The following is a 22,617-nucleotide window of genomic DNA, read 5'->3' as shown; positions in this document are numbered from 1 at the left end:
ATCCTAGAAAGTTCGTGGCTGACAGTTGGGTACAGAGCTGTTTATGGAGTGACCGACGACGCTCAATAAAATCTCCTATGGGGAGAAGTGGGCTGGACAGACCCCTTGTTTTTGTGATGCTTGCATAAAAACGTAAGGGTGGGTCTAACTGCTTTTGTAATAGAGAGAGAATTGAAGCCCAGATATTTTCTTTGTAATTGTTGCGCACTTTGAGATTCATTCAAGCGAGAGGAGAAGGTCCAGCCAGTACACACATACACACACGCGCGCGCGCACACAAAAACATCGTACATCTAGTTTGTTGTGCTTCTTAAAAGTATCTGACACAGACTCAGCTGTGTTCTTCACTGTTGCTTTTGTTATTGCAAACTCTACTTACTTGAAAGCGAAGGATGGCTTTGACCGTGTCGACGGACCTCTCAGTGAACACTAGCCCAACTCAGGTAGAGGAAAAACTACAAAACAAACAAAAAGCTCTCCGGGAAAGCATCGAAAAGGGGGAGCCCAAAGTATTCGGGGTGAGTAAACGTCGTGTTATGGCTTCAATAATCTTAAAGGGCTCCGCACAGTTTTGCATCTTGAACGCAGATGGGGGTTCTTTTCACTGATCATTTCATAAATTAACTTAACAAGAGAAAAGACATTAAATTTGTACACCAGCAAATGAACAATGTGTGTTAATTTAGATTTTCTTTCCACTTTGCATCTTGTCTTTATATCTGTACATAATACAGACCTCAAAAATCTCGTAGAGCTCCTGATTCAGGGAACATGGTGATTAAAAACAGAAACTATTTAAAGTAGAATTTCCTCTAAAGTAATACATTTTATATTTCAAGTAAATGGCTGTTGTTAGGGGTTTATATTGGGTCCTGCTTTTTTACCATTTTAGATAACAATTTTGCCTAGTCATTTAATTTGCCTACACATTACAACATTTATAATTATGTTAAATTATATTGCATAAGAAAATCAAATCTACAGTTAAAATATAGCACATTAAATATAAAACCGTTCTGATTAATGTGTTCCAGTCTTATAAATAAGATTATTTCCTTAATATTTTTAAAATAGTCTTGACTATATTTGTGTAAATGTGAAATAATTGCTAAAAACTGAATAATTATAGAAGAAAGATAATTTTTGTTTAAGATACTATAAGAAATAGTATAACCGCATACCTCAGCTAAAACTGATTTAAATGTACTCTCATATACATTAGATTAAAAAAACCAAGGTTATATCAAGTTGATATATGAAATTCATTCTGATATCCCCTCTTTTTTTCTGTCTCTCATAGGTGGCTCAGATAGTAATAGGATTGCTGATCATCTCCTATTCTATTCCTCTGCTCTCCGCTAAGAGGACCATGATACTTAACTTTGGTGTGCCATGGTGGAGTGGCTTTATGGTAAATTATACTAAATACATTAGGACATTATATAATAGTTTAAGGTGATGATAGCAAAGGATTTAAAGGAATTTACAGTAAATGATATATCTGTCAGCAATGGACATTTCACTGAACTTTATATTTTGTTTTTTTCCAAACAGTTTGTCATTTCAGGCGCAGCTGCAATAGCATTGGAAAAGTATGCCAACTTGAAAGCAGTGAGTTTGAACTTACAAAAAGACAGAGAAACTGTTAGAGCACATTTTAGAGATTGGCATATGTCGTTCTTGTATTTCACCCATAATCAAATGCAAAGGCTCCACATCAGCAGGCATATTCTGTATAATAGAAAATCCAAAATAAACAAAAAAGGCAAAAATAATGAAATTTGTATTTTTCTTTAGGTCTCTGTTTGTTTGGCGGTCTCTGCTTTGACTATTATCATCTCAGTTGTTGCACTTGTCCTATACTTTGTTGACATTACATTAAATCCAGAAACCAGTTGCCAAATGGGACCGAATGATATGTGTGACCACCAGTATTATGCCACTGTATGTATCTCATACCCTCATATGTGAGAGTTCTGTTATATTAAACAATTGTATATTTTAGTAAACACTCTTTCTTTAAATCAGCATTTTAGCACGGGTTTGAAGACAACCATCTCCTTAGTCAGTATGGTCCAGATAGGAATGTCCTCTGCTTTTACAGTTATACTGTACAATCAGAGGAGGAGCTTTACAGGCTATATGGTAAATATTTACTTAGAAAAATATTATGTTATATGTGTGTGTATGTTATTAATTGATAATTTATTGAAATTATTCAATTCAAAGTAGGCTATGCTTTGAAGGTGAGTTTCTAATGGAGTGGATTTCTCTCCTTCTCTCTCAGACCATGACTGAATGAAATCCTGCTTAATCCCATGACATTTCTGGATTTAAATCAGAGGTCCTATCCACTATCCACTTCATATAGCCTACATGTGCTTTTCCTTGTTGTATTTTCAGTAAAATTGTATGTGAATTGTATACTTTTATATAAATAATCAAAATCAACATATAAAGATTTGTATTATTATTATTATTAAAGTTACATTTAAAAATGGTCTTTTGTGGTTTTATTTTACAACTTGAAACAGCACCTTGTTCCCACCATTCTTTGTTTTAGTTTACTACTTTTTCTTTTCTTGTTTGTTTATTTATTTTTAGTAAACATGAATAAACACAGTCAAAGTACAGTTAGGGCTAGATATCATAAAACACACAAACAAATTGTATGTGTACAAAATACATATTTTGGTGACGGACAGTAATTGCTTTGTTAATGTGTAAATAAAATATTTAAAAAAATGTCTTTACATGAATTTGAATTTCTTTTTCAAGAACCAAAAATAAACGATTGGTTTTACTGTAGGCCCGTTACTATTGACCAGAGCCATATAGATATATTGACTAAAAGAAATATTTATCGGGGAAATCGTCAGTAACATGACACGAGATAGCAGTTTACCCACTGATCTATATATATTATAGATAAAGTATATATATTAAATATCAGTGAGTTTACCTTATTTAAAAAACACACACACACACACACACACACACACACACACACACACACACACTTTACAATGAAAATGCGTACCTCATGAATATTAATCGCGTTATGTGAAATTCGCCGTTAAGGACAGATTTTTATGATGGCAAAATGCCAGATTCCACTTTAAAAGAGCTTGGCCCACGTAATAGTCGTCAAAGCAAAAACTAACAACTAACTAACCACCAAACTAATAAATAAATAAATAAACAAGAAGCTTAGAACGCCAAGCAACATACACACTAACTTATCTATTAAATATTCATGAGCTACGCAGTCAAGTGAGTCATGTGTTGGTTGCCAACAACAACACAGTCAACGGTCCTCCCTACAACAGAAGCGATTTATTCGCTGATCCTGTTATATATCAGTTTCTACTTGATTTGAGGTTTGTTTCTAGTCGCAGGGCGAACTATTGTGCTTTGTTGTGAAACTGAAGGGGAAAAGTAAAACAGCTTTACCGTAACCTGATAACTTAGCTTCCTTTTGAATTGTTGTGCTGTTAAGGGATATCTTAAATCGGAGAATTATACATAATGCCGTTAAGTTACATGATTTCTAGTCAGTCAAATCTAATAATATTGTAATGAATCGACCCGTGGAGCCCATTTACTTTTGCTTGTTTCGGGCTCTTGTTAGCCTACGGTGTTTGTCAATGACAAATCAGCAATGAAAAGTGGAAACAGTTATAAAAAAAAGTTAGTTTCGTAAGTAAAAAGATTATGATTTATTAAGAGTAGGCCTACTCCAGTTGATCTGAACAAAAGGTGTTTTTTCAAAGGTAAAAATATGATTTATTTGACCTTGACACAGTAGACTTATATCTAGCCTCTTGCTTGTTTTTCTACAAAGACCATACAGTAAGTGTAGGCTATAGCCTATGTTTAATTTGGTTCCTGTGTGCATTTCAATATTTCTAAAACTTATCCTTTTAAAACTAACAAATCATCTTGCTTTATGTCTCTCTCTCAGTTTCTGTGATGCAGAGGTCAGCTGTGGTGAATAACAGCTTCAAGCCCATCATCATTAACAGAGTGGTGGTCCGAGACAAAGAGTTTCTGCATAGACTGGGCAAAGTGCTAAAACTTAAGTGGCTACTTGGCAAAGAAGTCCAGGCATGAATAGACTCACTTGCCTACAGTGCCACAAACACACTATTACTGACACATTATTTTTTGTAGGCTGGAAACTTTATATTGAAACTTACCATTGATTCCACAGATTCAAAGGAATAACTGTCCAGACAATTTAAATGTAGTATTTTACATCCATAGCTTTGATTCTATCCCAGCTTTATTGTCATTGCCTGTTCTTTGATCAAATGTAAAGTTGAACTTTATATGAAACTTCTTAATATATGTCCATTGTGCATGTAATTACTCTGCTATATTTTAGATTAGGAGATCGCTTGTTGACAGAATCATCCCGTGTTTTGCTTGCGTAGCTGTGGAAAACAATGATTTCTTCTCTCTAAGTGCCCTCCTAGAGAAGGTTACTAAACTTCAGGCTTCCTAAACTACAATTGTGGACAGCAAAAAAATCAATAATTTAAACCTATTTTGTACCCAAAAGTGATTTCTTTGTTATTTATTTATAAGATGGATGTCAATTGTGGAACCTATGACGATGTCACACCTCTTCATACAGCCTGTGAGTTGGGGAACTTAGATATGATTAAGTTCTTGCTAGCAAAGGGAGCATCTCCTCAAAAGGTGAACCGTTTTGGACACTGCCCATTTTACCTGGCCATTAAGAGCAGGTATTTACAGTACACCTCTGTGATCTGAAATCAGTGGATTGAGCTGACATTTTTGACTAGTAAAAAGTATCATCCATGTGTATGTGTTGCTCCTGTCTGGCCTTGTTCCATGTTCGTTTGTAGGCTATACCGTGTGCAAGGTTTACGCGCATAGCCCAAGTTGTCTTCTCTGTTTTTAGTGTGTCTCTGTGGCAGAAATACAGTGCATGTATTTATGTACTTTAGTGTGGATGCGGATATTTCTTGAGACGAAGAAAAAAAAAAGATCGGATATGGAAAGCTCTGGCTTCATGTGGACGTACCCTAACAATAGGGGGCAGTAAAACCATTTTGTGCATGCTCAGCTTTAACTGTATTTCCCGCACATACATAGCCTGGTGTTTATTTTAGGTGCTGTCATGCTGTCAAACTCCTGCACATGAAAGAAGTCACTGTTAATCTGCACCCTGTGAGAATTGCCATGGAAATGATCCAGTAAGCATTAATCACATAATATCTCACTACTTCTCCTTGAAATATGCTTTATAATGTGTTTGAATGTGTGTGTGAGCTTATTTGTGTGTAACCTGTCACTCTACAGAGCGGTACAGAAAAGAGATTACCCTCTGCTGCGTGTCTGGGCTCTATCAGGGGTCGACATGGACACTAAAGACTACGATGGACGCACAGCAATGCATGAGGCAGTTTATCTGAAAGACAATTCTATGATCACCAAACTACTGGATTATGGAGCCACGCCACTGGTATGAACTACCATCTGATTGAACAGTACTATTTTTTTTAGGCTTGTAATGTTTGTAAAAAAAAAAAAAAAAACTCTAATAACCCTAACCTATTTTTTTTTTTTACCTGTTCACTCTTAGGAGAAAGATGTGTGGGGACAGACAGCCATGGATAATTCTCGAAGTGAAACAGCAATCATGGCTCTTTTTGACCCTCTTTTCACAGTGTGTTGTCCGACTAAAGAGGACTATCTGCTGTATAAGGCAAATCATGTACAGATAAAAAAGTAGTCTTTTTGTCAGCATAATTATTCTGTATTTGTGACTTTCTCACTCTGCGATTGTTATGTATATATATGAGGATAATAAATACGCTGCTAATATATAATATTAAATAAACTACTACTAATAAATGCATACTACTTAAAGGGATACTCCACCCTAAAATGAAATTTTTGTCATTCCATTCATCAAATACCCCATGTCGTTCCAAATCCGTAATAGCTCTGTTCATCGTTGGAACAGTCATGAACATTTGAGGATAAAGAACCAAAATGATTAACTATGTCAGAGGTCCTATCTGGTGAGGCGAAGATAACAATTTCAGTTTTGTCCTTGTTTAACTGTAGGAAGTGTCCATCCAACATTTTATGTCACACAGGCAGTCAAACAGGCCTGACAAAGAACCATTATTATTTTTAATAGGAAAGTAGAACTGAGTGTCATCAGCATAAAATTGGTAAAATAAATTGTGTCTCTGTATAATATGACCAAGTGGCAACATATATAATTCAAACAAAAGAGGACCCATATTGGAGTCCTGGGGTACACCATGATGTATTGGGGCATGGGAAAAAAAATAATTCCCCACTTTGACAGAAAATGCTCTACCTTTGAGATGAGGCAAAACACTCCAGCACAGACCCTCGAAGCCCAGCTACATGTTCTAGTCTGTAAAAGAATATTGTGACAGTGTCAAATGCTGCACTCAAATCAAGCAAAACTAAAATACAGCCAGAACTTGCTTTCAGAGTGAGTACAATGTTTTTTAAACTTTGGAAATGAAAGGCAGTTTAGAGATGGGTCTATAGTTGTTTGAAAATTAGTTCAAATTAGTTTGAAATTAGTTGATACCAGCCCATTCACCAATGAACTATTAACTATGGCAGTCACAACTGGACTCAGAGCTGGAAAAAAAAAACTCCTTAAAAACATATGTAGGTTGAAAAAGTGAAAGAGCACTTTCACAGGGGGGCATTTCCATGGATGAAAACTTCTGAGACTGAATATCTGAACAAATACCCTCAATTTTATGTCTTAAAAACTGATCTCACAGGTAAGCAGAAAGCTCAAATAGAACATTAGGGATTTAGAAGGGCATTAATTGTGCTAAAGAGAGCCTTAGGTATCTGAGAGTTTTGTGCGATTAAATCAGACATATATTTAAACTGTGCCTCCCTAAAAGCATTCTGATACTGCATAAGACACTCCCTGAAAATTTTGTACGCTTTCCAAACATTTACTAAATGCTAAGCTATTCTAGGCAAATTTCAAACAGAAGTGAGCATCCCTATGCCCTACTCCCTTCAAAGGAGTGTGTTCTTACTGTCTTGTATAATCATTTGGAACTCACTTGGCAAAAGGAAGGTACCAAGTGTTATGATTTTCCAGCATTCAGCACTCCATCAGTTGCTGCAAATAAATATTTCTTCATTTTTCTTCATTCATATTTTTTCATTTACATATTGTCTAATTGTGTCTTATTTACTTTTTCTAGCTTTTTCTAAATAAACTTGCATGCACTTCCATCTTATATCATATTTCTATCACTGACGAAATATATTTTGTCTTACATTAAAATAGACAAATTTAATTGGCCATTCAATTTACTTTGTATGTGAATCAACCCCAACTTTGCTTTAAAAAGCATCGCAAGATCTCCTAACTGCAGATCACATGATCACAAACGGATCTCACTTCCGTGAAGTGACCATCTCATGTTCCCGTCGTTAAAGGACTTCTGGAAGGGCCCTTTGTGAAGGGATTCAGTTTTTGACTTTAGTTTGGAACGTGCCAACAAATGGCGTCTCCTTCCCGAAGTGCCCTTAAGGGGCGCAAGAAAGTCGTTTGGAATTTGCCCGGTGTTAATTCGTGTGACGTTTCTTCTGGATATAGAGCGCGCACTCTCGAGTCATCGGTAGGCGGCAGGGTTGCCCATTCCAGGAAGGAAGGAGGAAGCAGGCATTGCTCCGGGAAAATAAACTCGGGGTTTATTAACACGAGTTTAGACACTCCTGTGCGTTATAAGCGTAGTTAAAGGTACTTTTTAAAATGGGCCGGTGTTTCTATTTTACCACACTCGTACTTTCAGTTTCATATCTATTGGTACCGTTGTGTCACTCTTTGGAATGGGGCGAGCAGTCTAGTCCCCTGCAGAATGTGCGGTCCATCATTATAAGTTTGTCCGAGGAAGCCCACAGTTGCCTGGTCTCTATATTTGGTGAAAAGAGACTCGACCTGTCTCTCAAGGTGAGCTTACATTGTAAAAAATATATATAATATATCAAGTTTATGCTAAACATTGTGCCGCACTGTAATACAAAGCTGGCTCTAGAAGAAACCAAGTGGCAACCAAGCAAAGCATTTGGCAAAAATAACTTCGTTTCATTCATTCATTCATTCATTGTATTTGTAAACTTTCTCGTTTTGAAATGCCTGGGAACTGACCTTGACACCAGCTTATTAAATTTTAAAATGGCTAAGAAAAGTGAAAGTGGTTCCCAGAAAATTAGTCATTTGCCACTTGGTTTGCTAATCTGCTAATCCAACGTGTATCACTACATGATGCTTGCTGTACTGGCAAGTTCTTTTCTTTGGAAAAAAAAAAACATAATAATATTGTATTTGTTTATTCATGGCCATCAGTTTCTACAAAGTGGTGTAAAATGGCTGTCAAATGCTGTGGCATCAGCCCTTAATGTGGTCAACCATTATGTTATGGAGATCTTAAAATCAGCTGGAATTGATGGTAAATATATAAAAAATTATACTTGAAAATTTCAAATTATTTGAACCAAAACACATTCTCACATGCATGTTTTCATTCATGTTTTTATCTAGCCAAGCTACCTTTCCAAAAAGTTACTCCGGAGGGAGTGATTTTTGTCGCTCAGTGGGCCTTTCTGGTTCTTGTGGCCTACTGGATAATATCCTTCATCCTGAGTTTGGTTTTTGGAGCTATAAGGCAGGCTATGTGGCTGCTGAAGGTCACCTTTGCCATAGGCATGTTTGGATTGATTCTCAGCGACACTGGAGCTTCTGCAGAAACCACAGCGATAAGACTAGTGGGCCTGGCATGTGTTTGTTTCCTGTTAGGAATATGTACAACATCTGCAAAGCCAGATAGGCACCTCGAGGACAAAATCAAGATTCTGGAGAGACGACTAAGAGAGATGGAGAAAAACAAAATGGACTGACGGTGAAACTCTTTTCAGACCCGATTTTTTTTTCCCTTTCTCTTTGCTGCAGTTGTAAATCCAAAGATGGAATCCAGTATGATATTGTGGCCCTTCAATAGAACCACATATGCATTTTGTTTATCTAAACTTGGAAGGTGCTTCAATAATTCAAGATTATTGATTCTCAAGTAAAACATGTCTTAGGGTCCCATAGCACAATTGGATCTAGTGTTTGAGTGGTTTAATTGTTAACCAAAGTACAGAATCGAATGTTCAAACACTGTTTCTGGGGTCTTGTATACAGAGAACAACAAATGTCTTTATACTGCATTATTTTCTTAATGTAATATTCAGGGATGTGATGCACAGGGCAACAGTACGAAATCTATTTAATAAATTCATTATAAAAATTTTTTTAACAAAAGCCCTGTCCGATAAATGGTTTTCTTGGCAACAGTCCACTGCATTTTTTCCATGACTGTGCTTTGGAGTGGGAAAAAAAAAAAGTCACAAAAACAACATGTTATAAATAACTGAAAAACTGCCTCTGTATTACATTTTATGCAGATGTCAATGCTCTGTGCAAGTTCCAAAATCTCCACATTCTTTTTTATTGGAGATTTCTTTTTCTTCTTTTTTTTTTTGTACTGGTTCCAATGTCTGTTTTGATAAAATCCTAAAGATGCATGATTCTGACTGTGTGCAGAGTCAGACATTAAAAATAACATGAATATTGATTAGGATGATGATGTTTATTGTCATTCTTCTTATTATAGTTAAAAGTGTAACTACAAATTACATTTATGGACATCTGTCCATAGTGCAATTTATAACAAGGAAAATGACATTGCCAGTTGCCACTATGGGTATATCACACAAAATAAAAAAATGCATATGAGAATATAAAACATGAACAGTAAATGCAATCTTGATGAAGAAATTGATAGCAGTATATTGTCTTATTAAAGAAAGATGGTAGACCATTTCATTGTCTCAATATACATTTTGATATGAAGGGCAGTTTAAATAAGGCATCATTATTCAAATGCAACAAGAATCATCATATAAAATGTCAATAATATTTTTCCCATGTTATCAAGATTCAAGTATAAATGTTTTGTTTGCAGCATTTGTTGTATTATTCCAGATAACTAGCAGCACTATTAAAAAAATCTAGCATGGTGGTTAAACAAATTCACAGAAACACTGTGAATGCATTTAAATTAATTTACATTAATTAATTGTATCATGCATTATATTTATTTATATTAACTAAATTAGCCATAAATCCTGCAAAGTTTTCACATGTGTCAGATTCCTGGGATTTACAAAATGCTGTTTAAGCAGGTAAACAAATAACATTGTATATTTTAGTTTTCTCAGGTTACAGGTTTTTTTGTTGTTGCACAACTCTACATTTCTCAGGAAACTTGAGGTAACCATGTGCATAAAAGTTGACAAAAAAGTAGATACACTACTGTCAATAGTATATGAATATCTACACAACTACAATGTACAATAATTGCTCATTAGATGTAGCTTTACACAAAAGAATATAATATCCTCTTTAGCCTGACTGATGGAAGACCATACCTAGTGTGTGTCTATGGGTATTGTTTGCTTGGTGTTTTTAATTCAGTAGACATGTCTGTCAACAATGAGTGAAAGCCCATTCAGAGGGTGAATACTTATTAGTCCAAATATCATGTGACTTTAAAGCGCACCTATTATGCTCCTTTTTACAAGATGTAATATTGGTCTTTGGTGTCCCCAGAATGTGTCTATAAAATGTAAGCTCAAAATACTTTAAATAAGCTTTAAATGTAAATGAGCTGCATATGAGCTGTCTTCAGAAGAGGGCGTAACATATACATGTAGAGCATGCGCTGATCAATTAAAATACTTTGATAACACACGCACACAGTTTTACAATGCTAAGCACAATAACAACATAGAAATGACTTGCCCTGACATAAATGTTTTAGCTAGATTTTAATGCACATTACCTTCAAAAATAGAAGTAGTCCGCTGCGTCCTCAGCAACTCAGATGTTGGGAGAAAATGAGGACTTTTATGTTCAGTCTAACACTTAAATACAAAACAACCAGATTGCTTTACCAGATATTGTTGATATTATACATGCTCAAACATGCAAAAAATGGAGGAGAGCGTACAACCGCCAAAACAGGGTGGTGTTAAAGTAATGTGATGTCATTTAGCGTAGAGAATCAATAGGACAGGCCTAGTGAGACTGATTTGGTTTAATGGGGATTAAAAACTAAAGAGCAGGTGGATTTGTGTCATTGTGGAGTGGTTCACACACACCCAACACACATGTATGTCCAAACATTTGTGTGTCAGTGTCACATTTATGGAATATATTTTCATTGGTATGATTCAACAGCTTTTTTTTTTACTGCTACTAAAGAGCAGCAAGAGAGTAACATTTAGACATAAGAAAAAATAAGCTTTTTTTTCATTGGAAAAGAGGGTTAACAGGGATTTGAGGTACAGTAGTTAATATGTGACCCTTGACCCCAAACTTAAGTGTCAATTTTTCTAAATAAATAAGCTTTCCATTGACGTATGGTTTATTAGGATAGGACAATATTTGTTCAAGATACAACTATTTGATTATCTGGAATCAGAGGGTGCAAAAAAATACTAAATAGAGAAAATCGCCTTTAAAGTTGTCCAAATGAATTCTTGTATATAATGTATATTACTAATCAAAAGAGTTTTTATATATTTACGATAATAAATATCTACATGGAACATGATCTTTACTTAATATGCTAATGATTTTTGGCATAAAATAAAAATAGATAATTTTGACCCATACAACGATTTTTGGCTATTGCTATATATATAATTATTATTGTAACATCCTTCTATTTAACTTAAGCCAGACTGTGTTCCTGAAATAATGTCTCATCATAAACTATTGAAGTAGTAGTTTTAATTAAGGTCCTATTAGTTCTCAGACCAAATACTTTCCTTTTTCTTTTTATGGCTTGAATTTTGTATGAGTCTAATGAACAGCTAAGTGTTTGCTTCTATATCCCTTACAGTGGTTATTCAGGATTTTGGAGCAACTACAGGAAGTTGTTGCCAGAAGACTTTCCTTTGTTAATGTCAAACTGGACACCAGAGTCACTGGAGTTAAGGATATCCGTGGGAATGCTGCTCATGACAGACGGCTGCAACTAGAAGAGACAGGTAAGAGTGTGAGACAGAGAGACATTGGGAATATGAAATGTGTCAAAAGGCACAAAGCTTTACTTTTTTAACCTTCATTTTCAGCAATGTGTGCCACATTTTCTGCAATTTGTTTTTAAAAAATGACAAAATGTCACATGAAGAGGCTGTTGCTGTAGGCCTGGACAGTTAAAAACTATACTGGAAATAAAAGCAAAAACTAGAATATGGCCCAAGAAAAGTTTACTCATGGGCAACAATAAACAATAAATACTATAATGTGACCATTTTAATGATTAAACAGGCTGTCAAGGGTAGAAAAAGATTAGGTGTTACCTCAGGCTGAGGTGTGAGCAGAGGTGCAGTTGGTGGCAATAAATTCATATTCATCCCTGTGGGTTCGGGTCCAGGAGGAGCACTGTTCATTGCTGGTGTATAGTTCTGATGACACACACAGTATCATGTTATACACATGTATACTTCCATGTTTTACAAATATATACACACAAACAAGCATAAATAATGACTAAATTAATTTGTATGGCTATTTTAATGCAAGCACTTAAGTAAATACGTTGATTAAAAATTGATAGAAAGACAAATATTAGTAGAACTGCAATTGTGTTATGACAAAACACAACCCTGTGTTGTTCCCTTTAGAACCATTAATGCATTTTAAATTGCTTTTATCTTTACTCATTACATTAGAAATAAACACATAGAAATAAATGTAACGCAAAGGATGAAAACAAAAGAGATTTGCCAAAGATTTTGGATGTACCATAGGTGCAGAAGGGTTATACTGGGGCGGAGGAGCGTTCCACGGGGGCGGCTGAGCAGGGGGATGTCCAGGTCCAAAGTCAGCAGGATAGACAGGGTTTTGAGGCACATACTCAGGATAAAAGCCCTTAAAACAGAACATGCACAAGACTGATTTTTACAGTTTAACTTTAAATAGATGAACACAAACTTACTGGTTCATGTATTCACTGCTCTGCTTGCTTTATTTATTTATTTATTTTTAAATCCTGAATTTTGGAATTAAGTTTTACATGGCTATACACCAGGCTGTGCACCAGGTAAAAACCAAACCACAATTCATGCTGGTCTTAGGCACCGTGCACACAGACAGAACATGTTTTTGCATTCCACTGCTTGCTTTTACATACTTTTTCTATGTAAACATGCATTAGATGAATGCCTTTGTTAGTTGCTATCGCATCTTGCATCTTTTGCAGCAACTCACACGACAAAATCATTCCAAAATCATGTCACTCGAACAAACTTTTAAAAGAATAGGTCTCTGACCCTGCATTATTTTCCCATTATGCTATTCTAGAGCTATTTGAACAATTTGGAACTTGTATTGAAAAGTATCAAAAGTTGCTGCCACCACAGGATGAACTTTTTGTAACATTCCTTATTTGTCACTTTGGGTAAAAGAATCTGCTGTCAGTCTCAGTGTATGTGAACTCACAGGGTTAGGAGGAACAGCAGGGTGTCCACCCGACTCCGGTGGATAAGGATAATGAATCTGACCTTGATCTGGATGAGGTGGATAACCAGCGTTGTAGCCCTTTAGTCAGAAAAAGCAAACTCTTATTAGTAATTACAATGTACACCAGCTACAATCACTAGATTATTTTGTCGCTTAGCATGATTCTGTTACAAAAGTGTTTTTTTTTTGTTGTTGTTGTTTACTGATTTTATTTGTCTTTTTTTACAGGATAGTAGAGAATGGACAGGAAAGTGCAGGGAGAGAAAAAGACCCTATTTCACCTGGCCAGGGTCTCCAGGACCTTCAGGAACAGTCACAATGTTGCTGCAAGGTATAGACACTGGTTCGGTGTTGAACTGCCTTGTTTGTGTGTATGATTTCGATGTCCGGCACCTTTTGCAGATTCTCTTTCTGCAGCAGAAGCAGATTCCTCCAGGAATCCCAAGCAGCAGTAGAGCTATTAGACCTTTATTAGGGGCATAGTCATGGTGATCTACAAGGATATTTGGAGAGATGAGAGAAGAACAGACATTAAGAGATGTAGTAATGCATGAAACCCAATTCTCTATAATAAAATCAGCTAATCGTATACATGCAAACCTTTTATTTGAAAATACACTACCATTCAAACATTTAGGGTCAGTAAGATTTTTTTATTGTTTTGCAAGCTGTCTCTTATGCTCACCAAGGCTGCATTTCTTTATGAAAAATGCTGTAAAAACAGTTATATCGTAAAATATATATTTTTTTATTTTTATTTTAATACATTTTAAAATGTAATTTATTTTGTGATGGCAAAGTGAAATTTTTAGCAGGAATTACACCAGTCTTCATTTTCACATGGATTTCAGAAATCATTCTAATATGTTGATTTGATGCTCAAGAAACATTTCTAATTGTTATTGTTATAGACAGAACATGATTTATTTATCTGAAATATGTAAGAAAGCACAGTCTGGCCCGACCCAGATTCCACTTCACAATAGATGTTTGATCATGCTCATTTCCCAAAATTGATTAATTATGATAGAGAATATTAAAGTCAACAGTTATGTTGTTTCTGCGCTATTAGAATGATCATATCCTGAGCAAATGGTGACCAATTGTAGAACGGAAGCGGGTGTGGGACACTGAAAACCTTCTCAGACAATGGGATGTCAGAACTACATTAACATACAGATCACGGCTGTTATGACAAATAGAAATGCTTTGTAACATTACAAATGCATTTGGATCAATTTAAACTGTCATTTAAAAAAATAAAATAATATTTTGATTGTATTTTCTTACCCACTAGTATCATTGTACTGTTTGAGACAAGTCTTCCTTTGTGATCAGTGAGCTCATATCTTCCTAAATCTGATACATTTACATTGAGAATCTGAATGGTTTCGCGGTTCACTTTAAGTCGGTTTAAGTAGTCTGGGTAGTCCCGTCCCACAGGAACTCCATTCTCCACCAGGAGGAGAGATGAATAATTGCTGTGAAAGTGCAGTGTGGCATCACTCTGCTTGAGTCCTGCCAGAGATATGCTCAGAGTTTCACCTGCGATACGATCAATGATTTCTCTGCTGGCTGTGAAGGAGAGAAGGACAGATAGTGAGGATAAGTGGGCAGTCACAGAGATATTATTCTGAGAAAGAGGTTTCAATTACTACTCACTCTTGACCTTCACTATATAACTGGAGATGGTTGAATCAAAGTAATTGTACAAGGTGTAGCTTCCCTCATCGTCAAACGTAACATGTCTGATTCTGAACTTCCAGTCCTTATTCGAGCTGCTCACTTCGCCTTTACTGGGTTTACTTGGCAGGAAAGAAAAGGTTTTGTGTTCCCAGATAGTATATGCTTCACTCTCATCAGCACTAACAAACTCCAACCTCTTTGTCCTCTCAGGAAGATCCAGAGTCAACTGATTGCCATGGATTATAAGCCTCTGAGATATTGCAGAGACTGGCACTGAGGGAGAAATTTTCTTTAGAGTGGCCAGATAAGCAGGAGTACTTTTGAACTGGCAGTTGGCATCATGTGTAGCCTATTTATTTAAATTAACACATGATTCAACTAGCCCTGTTATTCTTGTGCATGTTTAGTATGGTTAATAAGCAAATGTTTTAATACCTGCACAAATAGCAGTTGCAAGGAGGGTCCAAATTCTCAGCATCTGTCTGGGAAAAGATCTATCAGTACTGCAGATAGACTCTGAAAACAGATTACATTAAAACATCAACGTCATTGTCTTAAACAGATTAAGCCAATATGCTTGTTTCTAAAAAAAATTAATAAATCAGCTGCCATATGCTTGCATTAATCAGAATTCAGGTTCATCTAAACATTTTGTATTCCACGTTCTAAAAACACTGGGTAAAAGAAAGCCATTTGGGTTGCTTTAGCCCAACAGCTGGGGGAATACAGGACAGAAAACATGTTGACATAGGCCTGCATAAATCAGAATTATGGGTCATCTAAACACCTTATTCAGCTTATCTGCTGATTATTATTTTGTTTCTGTGCTCATCCAAACAAAAGTAATACTAGGTGATATTAAACTAATGCAGACTATCATTTCATATTTGATACATGCATTTCTAAAGTCTCTAATTTATCAGCATGATCAAACCTTTGCAGAAAAACCTGTTGTACGCCATCTATTACACACCCTCTGTCGTCTGATGGATGGTTTTTAATCTTTTCAAGTGTTATCAAGTGTTACACCACCCCAGGCAATCTACAAAACTTCGTCAAAATGCGCAATAACAGCATTCCTCTGCAAGCCACTTGCCCATAGTTCAACTGCAATTCATGCTTTATGCGATCATTAGAAAACATGCAAGTATAGTCCAGTTTATATGGTGCATATTTATGGAAAGCCGTTTTAACATTTATTCTATAAACCCTACTAGTATCTAGGGGTGTGCCGGTTTCAGAATTGGTGATGACGGTTAGGACGTGAGTCAAATGTGACGGTTTATAACATAACCGTCGGGGGGTGGATGGGGGTTGTTCTTGGAGATAGCGGGTTAACTCCGTGTCAGCGTGCGCTCTGATCGGTAAAGAGGCAGAGATTTCAGACCTCCGTTTATTAAGGAGATCTGTCACAAAACTTCACAAAACACAAATCATCCGCGCCAACGTTTTTTGAGCAAATTTCAAAGCTGCACCCGCCCGCCATCCGATGCAATGCTTTGCTGATGCGAGCTGCAAAAAAAGCCATTGCCATTTGCGCATTAGCTCCGCCCACTACCGGAGAAACTGGTATGTCTTCTGCTTGTTCGAAAATGAATATGAATAATTCTAAATGAACTCCATTATTTTGACAGTAGAAGACAACAAAGAATAGTTTACATATAGCATGTTGTTTAAGCGTGGTAAGACTCTCGCTCTCTCTCTCTTTGCATGTGTGAGAAACAGCGCTATCAGTTATAAAGTGACGGTGAGTCATGCGCCTTCACAAAGAGTTAACAGAGCATCAAATACAGGTGCGCTGTGCGTCCATTGAGATGAACTGAAAAGTTCAGATCGCTTGATGGAGAGAGAACTCTGAAGCTCAGATGCTGAAATTAATGCAAGCGTCATGCGCTTCAGTCTATGTAGTAAACAAACCTGCACGTCTCTGCCATTCATTAATTCACACAGAGATGCGCAGAACACGGATTTATAGTTTAAACAACTTTTGCGGCTTAACATTTACAAATACTGGTCCATATGGAGATTTGATTTGATTATTTTATGCTAACTTTGGCAAATTCCATGACTGTCCAGATTAAAATGCAACTTTCATTTTCATGACTGGATTTCGAGATTCCGTCCTCGTTTTCTGCTTCGTGGAAATCATAGAGCAAATTTCAAAGCCGCACCCGCCCGCCATCCGCTGATTATTTTGCGGTCTATGGCGATGCAATGCTTTGCTGATGCGAGCCGCAAAAAAAAGCCATTGTCTGTTCTAGAAAGGATGCAGCAAATATATTTAATGCTAATGAGGCATAGGCCTACGCTGAGTTTCATTTCCGATGAGATGCGCTCTAGTTCACAGGGCAGTGCAAGTGAACGCGGCGCGCTGGTGCTTCCATGTCACGGTTATCATTGTCTGCTATATTAGCTTTTTATTTATTAAAATACATGCAATTGGTTGATGAAACATTTATTAAAATTAAGATAAGATTTGTACAAAACGAAATTCGTTTTTAAGAAAACTTCATTAAGTGGAAAAAACCATGTCTCCCAATATACTGCGCATCTTATGATCCTATCTAAAAAATGAAAATAATTTTTGCTAAAAAATGTTTGTAAAAAAATATTTTAATGACACGGTTTTGGCGGTTATAGAGTTCTAATGACGGTGTTCAACTATAACCGCCGGTCTCACGGTTATATACTAACCGTCACACCCCTACTAGTATCTAATTTAATGTTACTAGTACTTATGTTTTAGATACTAGTATCTTTTCCATTTAGTATTTTACATACTCAATAACTACTAGTGATTATTCTTTAGTTACAAGTGCTTATTATTTAGGTACTAGTGTCTTTTGTAAAGTTACTAGAATGTATTAATTAGATACTAGTACTTCTTTATTAAGTACTAGTACTTATTCATTAGATACTAGTACTTATTTCAATAGTGACATAATTATTATGTTGTTAACAAATTTTACATTTTTGCCATTGACTTCTATGGAGATTCCTCAATGCGTTTTGACTAGTATATATTCAACTATTGACGAGTACTTCATTTTTGTTTACTAGTAGTAAGTTTGTTTACAGTTAGGTACTGGTACATGTTTTTTTCGATCCTACTATAGTACTGATTCATTATACACTAGTACCTATTATATACACACTAGTATGTATTAATTAAATACTTGTACTTATTTTTAAATACCAAGTTCACATTTATGAGAGATTAGTACTTATTTAAAAATTGTAAAAAAAAAAAAAAAAAAAAAAAAAATGTAGTGTAAAAAAAGTGTAAAACTCTACTGTAGCCATTTGGACAAGTCGTTACATAAGACAAGTAAAAAAAGATCTGACTAGTAAGATAAGAATTGTTACTAGAAGTAATTACAAAAGATACTAGTGTCTAATAAATAAGTACTTGTACCTAATGAATAATTATTAGTATCTATTAAATCATTAATAGCATCTAATTAATTAGTACCAGTATCTAATAAATAAGTACTAGTATCGAATTAATGCTTACTAATAATATTTAAATAGATACTAGTCACTATTGCAATAATTACTAGTCAGAAATGAAAAGATGATATCAATAACAGAATGACTACAACTCCCTGTTCATTTGGAGATATCTTCATTTAAAAATATCTTTTTAAATGATATCTTCATTTAAAAAGACCTTCAGAATCAGGAAGACAGTATGCCGCTTTATCTTATTTTATACAGAAATGAAGACTATGTCGATTAGCATTGCATTTAAATTATACGTTATTCTTATAAAAATACCAGAGATGGCTTAAAGAGTACAGATAAAACCAGTCATTGTTTATTTTCTTCATGTTTCACTAGTCAAACGTCTATTCATCTACAGCTAAAGCTGAACGTTTTTGTCGATAAAAGCGAAATTCTGGAACATCATCATTGAGTCGTCTCACATGTGGAGTTTCTGTGCGAAGGCACACTCAGGCCATGAAAGTATGAATGAAAAAGATAATACAACTGAGTACTCATTATTGCTCACAAAACCCTTATTTGGGTAAAAATAGCTAAAATAATGAAAAACTTTGAGGTAAACATTTGCTAATATGTTTTTCTCCAGTTTAAAGAAGTTTGATTTTTTTTTATTTTACTTGTAACTATATTTATTTTTATGTTTATTATTAAATACACAGTTTTGTATAGTAAAATAATGTTATTAGAAAAGTAATATTCCATATTTTAATGTTTTTATTTAGAAATATTAACTATAATCATTGTTAGTTATATTGATAAAAACTGCATTTTTGACTAAATTTTGCAGCCCTACAAGAACAGCAAACCTGTTTATTACTATTATTATTTTAATTGATAATTTTGGGCCTTTTTTCCACATAAATGTTTGTCTGAAAACCATAAGATTTGGATTTTGTGTGCACTGTACTGAACATTAATGTAAAAACATTCATTGTTTGTAGTGCCAGGGCTATATCCAAAACATTTAATGTACAGCCCTGATATGATATGTATTGTTTTTACTGGAGGAAAAAAAGGAAAATAATATATACTGTATTTTTCGGACTATAAGTCGCACCTAAGTATAAGTCACATCAGTCCAAAAATACGTCATGACGAGGAAAACAACATATATAAGTCGCACTGGACTATAAATTGCATTTATTTAGAACCAAAGACCAAGAGAAAACATTACCGTCTTCAGCCGCGAGAGGGCGCTCTATGCTGCTCGGTGTAGACTACAGGAGCGCTGAGCACCATCTCTGGCAGCATAGAGCGCCCTCTCGCGGCTGAAGACGGTAATGTTAAAGTACCATTTAATAAATAAGAACTAGTAGCTAATGAATAAGTACTAGTAACTTTACAAAAGACACTAGTACCTAAAAAATAAGCACTAGTACCTAAAGAATAAGCACAGTAGCTCAATAAATAAATAAATTAGTGAATAAATGAACTAAATGTACTAGTAGGCTACTTCATGGAAAAGAACCTTTATCCTAACCTTAACCCTACCCTTACCGTTTTTTTAGTAGGCTATCTAAAAAAAAAGTACTCGTAGCATGAAAATAGATACGGTTTAAAGACTAAATGTTAAATCGGCTTTCCATACATATTAATTACATAGCCTGCACTGAGGATGTTTTTAAGTAAAACGAAACGCCCTCACTAATGGCGGTAATGTCATTGTAGGACTACTTTCCTGAAGGGCGTTAGATTAAATGATTGGGTCTTTAGTGACATCATTATGTTACGCGCGAATGCACGAAATAATTAGATTAAGTTATGCCGAGAAGCCCAATAAATGGACGATCAAACAACAACAACAAGAACAGGTTATCAAATCAAACAATTACGCTACGTTATATACGTTTACTCGTGTATGGGACGCAAGTCTGAGCTGTTAAGGTTTTGGCTTCATCTAAACAATGCTTCGGAAATGTTAGCAACAACTAACGCAATGTCTGACAAATATAGTCATCTTAGGCGCTGTTAAAAATAGGAGGGTGACTATGAGTAAAAAAACACTCACGCGTCTAATGCATGTGGATTATTATAGCCTAATGTAACACTTATGTCACCCTCAGGTTGAGGTATGCTGGACCAGTATCTAGATTCAGAGGAGCAGTAAATAAACTCACACAGACCACTAAATGTGTTTGAATAACTGCCGGCTTATATTGACAAACAGTGCACTTGTAAACCTCACTTCACTCACAATACAAAGAAAATAAATAAATGACCATCCACAGTATAAAAGGAAAAACAATATAAAAATAAAACAATATATCAAATGAATGTTTACCTTTTTTTTCTATAGGTTTCCTTCTATTAGCGCTAATTTAACTAGTTTTGTTCACCTAGTTGTTTTATCCTATTTAGTTCAGATCTAATAAAGTTTTTATGTTTGCTTTTAGGCCTAATCAATTTAAGTTTGGTTCTTTTCTTATTCAGTGGTTTCTGTTATGCAGTATTATTTAGACTGCTTCAAAGTAACCTTTTTCTTTGTTCTAACACAAATGATAGATAACCAAACTCAACATTCAAGAAGGGAAAAAAATAAATAAATAAGAAAATGCACAAAAGTTACAAAATTCTCAAAGTTGGTTTCACAATTCTGTACGCACAATTCTGGTTACAGTCAGTCACTCAGTCCAACTGCTGTCTGCAGAAAGGAAAATATAGCAGTCTTTACAGTCCTACCAGGATGGAGAATACCCAGGTGAATTTGCTTTCCTTTACAGGTCGCTGATATATAGCAACAGTCTCTGTTCTCCTCAGTGGTTTGTTGGGTGGCTCGCCATCTTGTTGAAATCAAATTTCAGATGTCTTCAAAGGGAAAAAAACCTGTCCAAATCCGTTTGGTCTCAAACTCACAAACGCAAATATAATCCAAGTCAATCTCAGAGATGTAAATGGAAAAGATTTCGCCAATGTAGCACCTCAGAACAATTTACATTTACTTTTACAATCTTAAAGTCAAAGTTATTTTTCTTTACTCGACCGATCACTGTCAGCGTCACCTCTCGTCTCTTCATCTCAATCTCAATTAGCACGTTCTCTCTCTTCCCTATTCAGCACATGCGTTTTTCTTAAAGGGGCCGTGTTCTTTTTTTCCTCCTCACATTAAACAGCGTTTTAAACATTTAAATTGGTTAGTTAAGTAACAGAATGTAATTTTAAGATTCTCTCTTTTTCTTTTGAGGTTGTGTTTTTATATTTCTAACCTGGGTTACACCCTCCCCCGTTAAACCCATGCAAGTCCCTTTGCATGACACTGACTGGCTGTACTGTTATAGATTGAGGGAACTCAGGGTCACTAATCTGCTCTGTGAGTGAGTTTGTGAAGGCCAAATTCAAACCTTGGAAAAGGGAATGAATGATTGTAACTAAAGGATTTCCCAACTCAGGGTAAGTGAACCTTTTTGCTTTCTCTTTAACTCTTTGAGATCTTCTTGGAACATTTATCTGATTTTCATCTTGTCCACACTCACGCAGAGTTATTTCTTCCTCAGGTTCATTTGACTCATTGGGTTGAACTGCACTGGTGTCCACCAGAGGATCAGTTACGTTTGCAATGACACTAGTTGTATCGGTTTCAAATTGTGTCTCCATACAGATTTCAGATGAAAGCTGTTGTTGTTCTGGACTCAGTTCAGGTAAATGACTGACTTTTCTGACATTTTCCTTTTCAGGTTGTCCAGAAGGTAAGTATTCTCTTTGTTGCACGTTTGCTACCTCAGGCAAGTTTTCAGATTGTGTGTTACAAGATGTGTCATTAAGATTATCTCCTAGGTGGATAGGAATTGATTCTGCAGAGTCAG

At 35.5% G+C, this 22,617-nt stretch overlaps 5 protein-coding genes across 6 annotated transcripts in view; 4 read left to right on the top strand and 1 right to left on the bottom strand.

The window, feature by feature from the left end:
• The first annotated feature begins 157 nt into the window (after positions 1 to 157).
• tmem176 (transmembrane protein 176) lies at positions 158 to 2,729 on the top strand. The gene is made up of 6 exons (XM_026262771.1): positions 158 to 518; positions 1,301 to 1,411; positions 1,555 to 1,611; positions 1,798 to 1,944; positions 2,029 to 2,145; positions 2,288 to 2,729. The coding sequence occupies exons 1-6, from the start codon at positions 393 to 395 to the stop codon at positions 2,300 to 2,302; spliced, it is 573 nt and encodes a 190-aa protein (XP_026118556.1). The 5' UTR covers positions 158 to 392; the 3' UTR covers positions 2,303 to 2,729.
• Positions 2,730 to 3,024: 295 nt separating this feature from the next.
• Positions 3,025 to 6,344, top strand: si:dkey-9i23.14 (ankyrin repeat domain-containing protein 22). 2 transcript variants are annotated; one of them, XM_026262768.1, is made up of 7 exons: positions 3,025 to 3,380; positions 3,965 to 4,107; positions 4,388 to 4,483; positions 4,591 to 4,751; positions 5,142 to 5,225; positions 5,332 to 5,494; positions 5,615 to 5,934. In XM_026262768.1, exons 2-7 carry the CDS (start codon positions 3,973 to 3,975, stop codon positions 5,762 to 5,764), a joined length of 789 nt encoding a protein of 262 aa, XP_026118553.1. In that variant the 5' UTR covers positions 3,025 to 3,380; positions 3,965 to 3,972; the 3' UTR covers positions 5,765 to 5,934. The 2 variants fall into 2 exon arrangements, with proteins under 2 accessions (XP_026118553.1, XP_026118554.1); XM_026262769.1 differs by lacking the exon at positions 3,025 to 3,380 and adding an exon at positions 3,388 to 3,773 and having other exon boundaries at positions 5,615 to 6,344.
• A 1,115-nt stretch (positions 6,345 to 7,459) lies between these two features.
• On the top strand, positions 7,460 to 9,914 carry tmem109 (transmembrane protein 109). The gene is made up of 3 exons (XM_026262770.1): positions 7,460 to 8,002; positions 8,399 to 8,501; positions 8,594 to 9,914. The coding sequence occupies exons 1-3, from the start codon at positions 7,805 to 7,807 to the stop codon at positions 8,947 to 8,949; spliced, it is 657 nt and encodes a 218-aa protein (XP_026118555.1). The 5' UTR covers positions 7,460 to 7,804; the 3' UTR covers positions 8,950 to 9,914.
• A 1,963-nt stretch (positions 9,915 to 11,877) lies between these two features.
• Positions 11,878 to 22,617, bottom strand: part of LOC113097527 (uncharacterized) — an 18,358-nt gene continuing 7,618 nt past the window's right edge. The window contains exons 2-9 of the mRNA XM_026262764.1: positions 15,749 to 15,829; positions 15,290 to 15,586; positions 14,918 to 15,202; positions 13,909 to 14,120; positions 13,607 to 13,705; positions 12,911 to 13,036; positions 12,466 to 12,570; positions 11,878 to 12,137 (exon numbers count right to left, since the gene is read on the bottom strand). Of these exons, the coding sequence (XP_026118549.1) occupies positions 12,027 to 12,137; positions 12,466 to 12,570; positions 12,911 to 13,036; positions 13,607 to 13,705; positions 13,909 to 14,120; positions 14,918 to 15,202; positions 15,290 to 15,586; positions 15,749 to 15,791 (1,278 nt within the window). The 5' untranslated portion in view covers positions 15,792 to 15,829 and the 3' untranslated portion in view covers positions 11,878 to 12,026. The remainder of the gene's footprint in view (positions 12,138 to 12,465; positions 12,571 to 12,910; positions 13,037 to 13,606; positions 13,706 to 13,908; positions 14,121 to 14,917; positions 15,203 to 15,289; positions 15,587 to 15,748; positions 15,830 to 22,617) is intronic.
• Positions 20,456 to 22,617, top strand: part of tcirg1a (T cell immune regulator 1, ATPase H+ transporting V0 subunit a3a) — a 24,171-nt gene continuing 22,009 nt past the window's right edge. The window contains exon 1 of the mRNA XM_026262759.1: positions 20,456 to 20,628. The gene's annotated coding sequence lies outside the window, so the exon portion shown is untranslated. The remainder of the gene's footprint in view (positions 20,629 to 22,617) is intronic.

This window comes from Carassius auratus, unplaced genomic scaffold, assembly GCF_003368295.1.
Source record: "Carassius auratus strain Wakin unplaced genomic scaffold, ASM336829v1 scaf_tig00216324, whole genome shotgun sequence".
Lineage (NCBI taxonomy): Eukaryota > Metazoa > Chordata > Actinopteri > Cypriniformes > Cyprinidae > Carassius > Carassius auratus.
This window is presented reverse-complemented; position numbering and strand designations above follow the sequence as displayed.